Source organism: Sminthopsis crassicaudata, chromosome 3, assembly GCF_048593235.1.
Source record: "Sminthopsis crassicaudata isolate SCR6 chromosome 3, ASM4859323v1, whole genome shotgun sequence".
Lineage (NCBI taxonomy): Eukaryota > Metazoa > Chordata > Mammalia > Dasyuromorphia > Dasyuridae > Sminthopsis > Sminthopsis crassicaudata.
In genome coordinates this window covers 640232622-640240944 of record NC_133619.1, presented here as the reverse complement: position 1 = coordinate 640240944, position 8323 = coordinate 640232622, and the positions used below count along the sequence as shown (strand labels likewise).

Sequence of the window (8323 nt, the reverse complement as noted above, 5' to 3'; positions counted from 1 at the left end):
CCTCGCGGTTCTGTTTGGGTCTGGGGGCTCCATCTCATCCCTCCGAGTTTCTGACGCCGGCTCCTGGCTCTGAGGCTGGCCTCCCCTCCCTATCGGGTGATGACTTCATCAGGGGCGGGGGCAGGGCCTGGGCGAAGGCCGGGCCGAGGCGGGGGGCGCGGGGGGCCGGGCCGGGCCCGGGGCCGATAAATCTTCATCAGGCGGCGGCGGGGGGGCCATTAGGCGCTAATGGGAAGATGGAGAGGGCCTGTCGGCCGCGCGGGCCGCCGCTCATTTGTCCTGCTTTCCACTCCATTGGGCGCCGCCCCCGCCCCTCCCCCTTCCCTCCCTCTCCCCCTCCCTGTTGCTCCCCCCGCAGCGCGAGCCCCATTTCCGCCTCCAATCCGCCCCCCGGGGCCTTCGGCTGCAGAGAACTGGGGGTGGGGGCGAGGATGGAAAAGGAGCTGGCGGGGGGGGGCACAGAATCTGGGGAGTGCAGAGAATGAGAGTGAGTGCAGAGCGGAAGGCTGGGGGGGGACATGGTCCAAGTGTCCAAGTCAGAACGTGTATTTGGGGGGCAGGGAGGGAGGGAACAGCTCTGAGGCTAGAACTTGGGGATCGCTGGGAAGGGATGGCACTCTGGGGAGCGCTGAGACCCCCGAGAGGGCAGAGGAAGAGGAGAACGGGGAGGGGACCCTGGGAACGTGAACTCCGAGACCGCGGCAGGGCAGGGAGCAGGAAGAGAACGCGAAGGAAGGGGACGAAGTTGGGGGACAATGCGGGCAGAAGGAGCTCGGGGGACGGAAGCCCCGTCGGGGAGAGCGCGGAGTAGGGAGGAAGGCCGGAGGAGCAGAGGCGGCTCCCGGGGCCGCGGGCGGGACAGGCCGGAGAGGGCCCCGGGCCGCGGAGGAAGCGCAGGGGCGGGGGAGCTCCGGGCTTGGGGCGTCCCCAGGGAGCGAGCCCGGGCTCGGGGAGTCCAAGCCGCCGCCACTCTCGCCCCCTCTCTCGGACTCGCCGCAGCCCGCGCGTCCGCTCTCATTTCTTCGCCCATTTTTCTTCCTCTCCTGTCACTTCCACTCGGCTCACCCCCCACCCCCGCCTGACCAGCCCGCCGCGCTTCCAGACCCCTCTCGCTGCTGCTCGCGGCCCTCCGGGACCCAGCGCTCCAGCCCCGCCTCCCCCCGCCTCGCAGACCCGGGCGTCGGCGCAGAACCCCGCAAGCTCCGGGGCCTGGAGGGTCGCGAGACCCCAGCGCCCCGAGGCCCCCATCTGCTCCCGCCTCGGAGACCCCCGAACTCTGCCCCCACTCCCCTCCCCTCTGGTCATCTTGCCCCCCCCAGACTCAGGGACTTTCGGAGACCCCGATTCCCCTCCCCTCGTGCCCTTCCTTCATAAAGACCCCCCTCCCCCCTCCAAGGAGCCAGGCGTCCCGGTGCCCCGCCCTCTGCCCTGCAGGTGCCAGACTCTAACTTGTGTCCTTCGCGCTCACTCGCTGTCACCCCTCTCGGGTGGTCTCCAGGGACCATTGATGCCCTAACATTCTAAGGTTCTGAAAGGGCGTGACTCTCCATCCGGAGTCGGGACCCTGGGAGGCCCGGGCGCTCACGGCACCCACGCGCGGATCCTGCCCACCCCCTCAGCCCTCTTGCGCAACCCCGCCCTTGCAGAGAATCAAATTTAAGCGCCCTCTAGTGGTGAGAGCGCGCGTACGCGGCAAGGTGGAGGGTGGGGGGAGGGGCGAGGGAACTGGTGGGCGTGCACCCGAGGCACCCCCTTACCCACTCCCCAGAGCGGACGGACCCCGGCTGTCCCGCCGGCTCCCTTCCCCGTCCCGAGGCCTGGCTCCTCAGCCGGCCCCCCTCGGTGACCTCCAGGTGTGGCCCCTCCACGAGAGGATCCAGTAGGAGAGCGGGAAGAAGGGCGCGGGCATTGGCAGGTGGAGCGTCGGAAGAGCTTGTTCTGGAGCCGATCCGACTCCCCCCCCCCCATTTACTGGCTTGAAAACTGAGGCCAGAACAGGGCGAGGTGATTTGTCCCAGGTCACACAAGGAATAATCGTCCCAGGCGGGATTTGAAGCCAGGCCCTCCGATTCTACAGGCAGCCCCCAAGTCCCGCACGGATGGGCCGGGGGCTGTGAGGAAGATCCCATTGGCACGCTCTACTCCCTCCCAGGGTGGTCTAAAGAGCCTGACTTCCCTCTCCGGGGGCTTGTTCCTTCCTCTCCAAAATGGGAGGGGGGGGGACTGGGCTGCTGTTCCAAGCTTCCTTCCAGCTCTGGCCGCCAAGAGGTCATGAATGGAAAGGAGAGGTGGGGGAGAAGGCCGGGTCACCAGCGCCAGAGGGATGGGGAGGAGCGCTGCAGGGGCCGGAGCAAAGAGGGAGGGGAGGGGGAGAAGGCAAAAAGAGGTTTGCAGAGGCCTAGAGTTGGGGGAGAGCTGGGGTTTCCTGTGAACATGCCTTCTGGGACCCTGAGCAAGCAAAGTCTCCAGACCCTTTTCTCCCTCTATAAAATGGAAATACTCGTATTTGCTTTTTGTTTTGTATCTAGGAAATTTGCATTTCCTTCTTCAGAGTGGTATGGGTCTAAAAGTGCTTCAGGAACGGATAGGGAGCTCTGGAGTTTCCCTGAGCTGGGGGGGGGGGGGGGGGCTCCTGGGTGGATGGCTCCCCATCTCCCAGAATTCCCAGGCAGACCCCCTCCCTGTTCCCGGATGAGACCCCTGGGCTCTGGGCGCACGTGGGGGTGCTGGAGAGGGGCTGCGCCCAAGGCCGCAGGGCCGGGAGCAGGGGTCTCAGGCCTTCCTTTCTATATCCCCGGCCCAGGCCACGGCGGACCATAGGAATTTAAAGCCGTTGGAAAGCTTCCCTTGCATAGAGGCCTTCCCCAGTAGCCAGATTTTCCAAGATGAGTCCTTGAGGTCCTTCTTCCCGGACTTGGGCTCCAGCAAGACTCTGCATTCGGCCCACGGCCCAAAGCTCTGCCCGCTCCTGCCGGAGCTGTGCCCCCGGAGGACATGCCCCTCCCAGGAGATGATCGTGGGCAGGCAGCCCCTGTCTGTGGCTTCCCAGAGCTCAGACAGCGTGCTCTGCTCCATGTCCCACGCCCATCTCCAGCCCGTGAATAAGTGGAACCGGGCCCTGTTCGACTCGGACGACCCGAACCTGTGTGAGCGGAGGGCACCGGGGCCAGGGATCGGGGTGGGGTGCAGGTGGAGGAGAGGGGCTGACTAGGGCTGCCCCCCAGGTGTGAATGGGGCCCTGTTCCCCTGCCTGCTGGCCTGCTACGTGGCCCACACCCAGGGCGAGTGCTGCTGTCTCCCCTACCTGCCCGGGGCCCTGGTGGCCATGAGGACTTCCCTTCGGACTAGCCTGGGCATCCAGGTCAGCCAGTGCTGCCCCTGCCCCCGGTCCTTCCCATCTTCCGCAGGCTTCACTCCCCTCAGTCCTCAGGAGTTCCTCAGTGCTTCTCATCCTCATCCCTCAGGAGCCACAAGTCCCAAGGACTTGACATGCAAATGTCCACCCTCCATGGGCCTTCCATGGTCCTCCTCCCTAGGAGGAGCATGCTCCTGTCCCCCCTATGAACCCATTCACCCATGTCTCCATGTAACCTCTGCTCCTCCCCTCCATGGTGCTCCTGTCCCCAAGACTGCCCCTCTACAGCTCTACGTTCTATGAACCCATTCACCCACATCTCGGGCCTTTTTCAAACTCCTCTCTCATGGGACCCCCATCCCCAGCTCCACGGCCGTCAGCACCTCTTGTTTCCGTGTTCTCAGAAGCCGCCCCCCTCATCCTGGATATCCCTGACCACCTATCCCTCCATCTCTGCTTTTTACGTCTCCCCTGCATCTAAACTCGGATCCTGTCCCCGCCTCCATCTCCCATGGGCCCTTGCACCCCTGTCAGGCCCCCCAATTCTTCCCTTCTCGACTTCCATCCTTTCCCCATTCTCATCTTTTCTCTCCTGCAGGGATCTATAGCGGAGGACTGGCTGGTCATGTGCTGTTGCCCAGTTTGTGGTCTCTGCCAGATGGCACGACAGCAAAACAACTACAGTACATAAAATAAAGGCAGCCCCCCAGAGCCTCCAGGGTCTTCTCTTCCAGCTTTCCCCTTAGATTAAGCCCCTCGCTCCTCATTTTCTGATTCCCTAAATCAGTGTGGTCTGATGACCTGCAAGCCCAGGGCAGGGATTCTGTGCCATCCAGGTCTGCCCTGGGATCCACAAGCCCCTGAACAAGTCCCTGCCCACTCTAGACCTTTCTCCTATACACCGAGGGCTGGCTGGGCTCTGCTCTCTGACCCATCTCCTCTTAGGCAATGGACTTTTCTGCGTGATCCCAACCCCGAGGGAGGCCCTGGGCTCGGCTCCACTCTGGCCCAGCCCAGTTCATCAGAAAGACCATGCTAGTGATGGGCACACAATGAGGGGTGCTGGCCGGGGCCACACTCCTATGTCGAGGGCTGGACTTTATTCTCAGACTATGCTTCCCCTCTGCCAGGCTCCCCAAGTCTCCATCGGCTACCCTGGGGGGAGCCCCCAGACCAGGCCGGCAGGCTGGCTCTCCTTGCCCTGGCTGAGGGGCCTTCACACGGGCTCCATTTGCAGCTCCTCCTCATCGGCGGCTGCCTCCAGCTGGTGGAAGGCCGCGTGGGATCCGATGACCACCAAGGTGGCTCCTGGGATCAGAGGGAAGGATGGGAAGGTTAGGGGTCAAAGAGAAAGATGCAAAGGTTAGGGGTCAGAGAGAAGGATGCAAAGGTTAGGGGTCAGAGAGGACAGAAAGGTTAGGGGTCAGAGGGAAGGATGCTAAGATTAGGGGCCTGAGCTCCACACGCTCCCTCTGGCCAGGCGCCAGCACTTACCCAAGACCCAGAAGACAGCCGAGCCAGCTCCAGCCAGCCAGAAGAATGGGAAAGAGATGCCCCCTGCCAAGGCATACTGATGGGCGGGGCTCACCTCCCGGCCTGGGGGAGACAAGGACGGGTGACACAGGGCCGAGCTTCTTGGCAGCCCACCCCGAAGGGGCACCCCCAGCAGAAGGGGGACCCCGCTGGCCACTTAACCCAATCCAAGCACAAAAAGGGATGCTCCCAACAAGACGCCAGCCTCCAGCTGCCCACCTGCCTGGGGAGACCATCCCAGAGACAGGCATTCTGCCAGGGCCCCAGGGAACTCCCACTTCAAGGCCCAATTCCAGGAACTCCCCACTGCCTCCCCTCCCCCGAGAGAGCTCTTCTAGTCTCCTCAGGTCCCTTAGAACTAGTCCCTCCTTCCAGGAAGCCCCCCCCCCCCCCAGCCAGCCCAGGGAGCTCTCTGTCCTTCAAGGCCCAGTGCACACGGCCCCACTTCCAGGAAGCTCAGGAAGGGCCAGCCCAGGCTCCCTTTGAGATCAGATGTGTCAGACGAGGGGAGTGGGCTCCCGGCCTCGGGGTCCTTTGCAGCATCTATGCTCAGATAATAATGCGGCCCCTTGCCCCTGGGCGCTCCTGCCAAAGCAAGCAGCAAGGGGGCGCCCAAGAGCCTCGCCCGGCTGGAAGCAGGACCTGAATTTCGGGCCTTCCTCCATGCCCAGGCTGCCCACTGACTGGGGACGGGAAGGAGAGGGGAGGGGGACCCGGCCCAGGCTCCACCGGCCCTCGGGGCCATTCAGGGCAGCGATTCCGGGGGGCGCCTGCTGGTCCAGGCGGGGCCCCCACTTTCCGAGGGGGGCGGGGCGGCCTCACCGAAGAGCACCAGCTTGGACTGCAGGGTGCGCAGGTAGAGGATGTAACAGGCTCCGAAGAATACTGCCAGGGCCACCAGGAGCATGGGGGACGTGACCCTGTGGGGGGGGAGGGCACAGGCTAGGGGCGGCCCTGGCTCGGAGAAGAGGGCCAGTGGGGGCGGGGTTTGGAGCATACGTCCTGGGGGTTTGGGGGCGGGCTCCCGGCCCAATCTGCACCCTGGGAGGCCAGGGCAGTATTTGTGCCCTGAGGGAGGGGCTCCCAACCAGATCTGCACCCTGAGGGGGCCAGGGTCTCACCCAGTAGTTGTGCCCTTGGGGGCGGGGCCTTCAGCCCAGTTTGCACCGGGGCCGGGGTCTTGGGGAGGGGCGGGGCTCCCGCAGAACTGGATCTTGGGGGAGGGGCGAGGGCGGGGTCTTCAGCCAAGTTTGCACCGGGCCGGGGTCTTGGGGGGGCGGGGCTCCCGCGAACTCGATCTTGGGGGAGGGGCGGGGCTCACACGCAGTACAGGATGAGGCCCAGGAAGACAAAGACGTAGTTGCTTTGGTAGTGCTCCACGTTGCGCACCAGGCGCTTGCACAGCTCGCCCAGGTTTCGAGGCCGCGAGAAGCGCCGCTGGTCCAGGAAGGAGCCCCAGGGCCGGATGGTGGCCCGGCGCTGCTCCAGCCACTCCCGGCCCGCCGAGCCCGAGGGCAGCAGCTTGGGCAGCAGCGTCCTGGGCACACAAGGAGAAGCGCGGGGCGGAGCATTGGCTTCCTGACCGCAGTGGAGGGAGGGGGCCCAGGGCCCGAGTCCTGAGGCGGACCCGGAGGGCACTGAGGGAGGGGGACCGAGGCCCAGGCCGCCCGGAGCGGGGCAGGAGGGGCGCAGACAGGGATTTCTGACAGGAGCATCGGGTTCCCAGGGGGAGGGGCTGGGGGGGTCGGACTTCCGAGAAAGGGGCGGGGCTGGAGGGCAGGAGTAGCTGGGGCGCGGAGCGGGGGTCCGGATCCCGAGACCAGAGAAGAGAGTTTGGGAAATCCGGAGACTGGGATAGGAGACGCCTGGGGGTGATAACGGGGCCCCAATTCCTAGGTTTCGGGTGGGGCCTGACAGGACTCCTGGGTCCCTGGGAATGGGCTGGACTCTGGCAGGGTCGCGAGGGGGCGTGAGCCCGACGTCCATTACTGGGTCCTAGGGCATGGGGGGGGTCGGGACTCCTGGTTAAAAGGAAGGGGGGGGGTCTGAACTCTTGCAGGGCTGGGAAGACAGCGGGAATCTGAAGTCCTGGATACCCGGGGATGGGAGGGGAGAACGGACTCCTGGGTAAAGGGGTCAGGGTGCAGGCAAGATGGGGGTGATGACGGGCTGGACAGCGAGTCTGCATTCCTATTTCCCGGGGGATGGGGGTCCAGGGGATGAGGATCCGGACTCCCGGGTTCGGGGGGATGGGGGTTCGGACTCCCGGGTCCCGGAGGATGGGGGTCCAGGGGATAGGGGTCGGACTCCCGGGTCCGGGGGGATGGGGGTTCGGACTCCCGGGTCCCGGAGGATGGGGGTCCAGGGGATAGGGGTCGGACTCCCGGGTCCGGGGGGATGGGGGTTCGGACTCCCGGGTCCCGGAGGATGGGGGTCCAGGGGATAGGGTCCGGACTCCCGGGTCTGGGGGGGGATGGGGATCCGGACTCCCGGGTCCCGGGGGATGGGGGTCCGGACTCCCGGGTCCGGGGGGGATGAGGGTCCGGACTCCCGGGTCTGGGGGGGATGGGGTCCGGTCTCCCGGGTCGGGGGGGATGGGGTCCGGTCTCCCGGTCCCGGAGGATGGGGGTCCAGGGGATAGGGGTCGGACTCCCGGGTCCCGTGGGGGGGGATGGGAGTCGGACTCCCGGGTCCGGGGGGGATGAGGGTCCGGACTCCCGGGTCTGGGGGGGAATGGGGTTCCGGACTCTTGTTTTTCTGCTTACTTGGCACTGAACCCTGGTTCCTCCTCCTCCTGCTCCTCCTCCGTCCCGGGATTAAACAAGTCGCTTCCCGTCGCCATCGTGTCCAGCTGTTCCTATGACTGTGGAGGGGAGAGCGGTGAGAGCCCAGCCGCCGCCTCCCGGAGGTCACCCGGGACACGTCCCCCTCCCCATCCTCCCAGCTCCCGACCCCACCTTGCTCAGCCTCCGCAGCTGCCGCCGCTGCCGCCGCCTCCGGATCCGATGTGGCTGCCGGACCGTTTGTCTGTGACGAGGAGGTTGCTGGGAGTCGTAGTCCTAGGGGTATGATGGGGGCTGTAGTTCCGAGGAGCCAAGCGCCGGGCAGAATGTCGATTACAAGGGAGAAGCGTTAGTTTCTGGGAGCAAGGCATCACGAGAGACGTAGTCTTATGGTGAGACGGACCGGTAGATGCTCCTTGTTACTCTTTCTGATCTCTAAAGTAGGGCTTTGGGAGATTCACACGTAAAATCCAGGATACAGTGACAAGCTGTAGTCCTCGAGTCTGAGGGAACAGGGCATTGTGGGAATTGTAGTCCTTAGGCCGGAGAAATGGACATGGTCACGGGTCATTCGAATTGTGGGAGCTGTAGTCTCCTGACACGGGATAGTAGTGAGAATTTCAGCCCTAAGGTAGAGGGCATTGTGGGAGTT

General features: G+C 65.0%; 2 protein-coding genes across 2 annotated transcripts; one reads left to right on the top strand and one right to left on the bottom strand.

The window, feature by feature from the left end:
- Positions 1-1766: 1766 nt before the first annotated feature.
- On the top strand, positions 1767-4061 carry LOC141564476 (cornifelin homolog). The gene is made up of 4 exons (XM_074306999.1): positions 1767-2004; positions 2804-3146; positions 3225-3361; positions 3954-4061. The coding sequence occupies exons 2-4, from the start codon at positions 3011-3013 to the stop codon at positions 4044-4046; spliced, it is 366 nt and encodes a 121-aa protein (XP_074163100.1). The 5' UTR covers positions 1767-2004; positions 2804-3010; the 3' UTR covers positions 4047-4061.
- Positions 4062-4433: 372 nt separating this feature from the next.
- RABAC1 (Rab acceptor 1) lies at positions 4434-7994 on the bottom strand. Its single transcript, XM_074306998.1, has 6 exons — positions 7846-7994; positions 7654-7751; positions 6210-6425; positions 5711-5808; positions 4850-4951; positions 4434-4663 (listed from the first exon to the last, which is right to left on the bottom strand). The coding sequence occupies exons 2-6, from the start codon at positions 7728-7730 to the stop codon at positions 4572-4574; spliced, it is 585 nt and encodes a 194-aa protein (XP_074163099.1). The 5' UTR covers positions 7731-7751; positions 7846-7994; the 3' UTR covers positions 4434-4571.
- Positions 7995-8323: the final 329 nt, after the last annotated feature.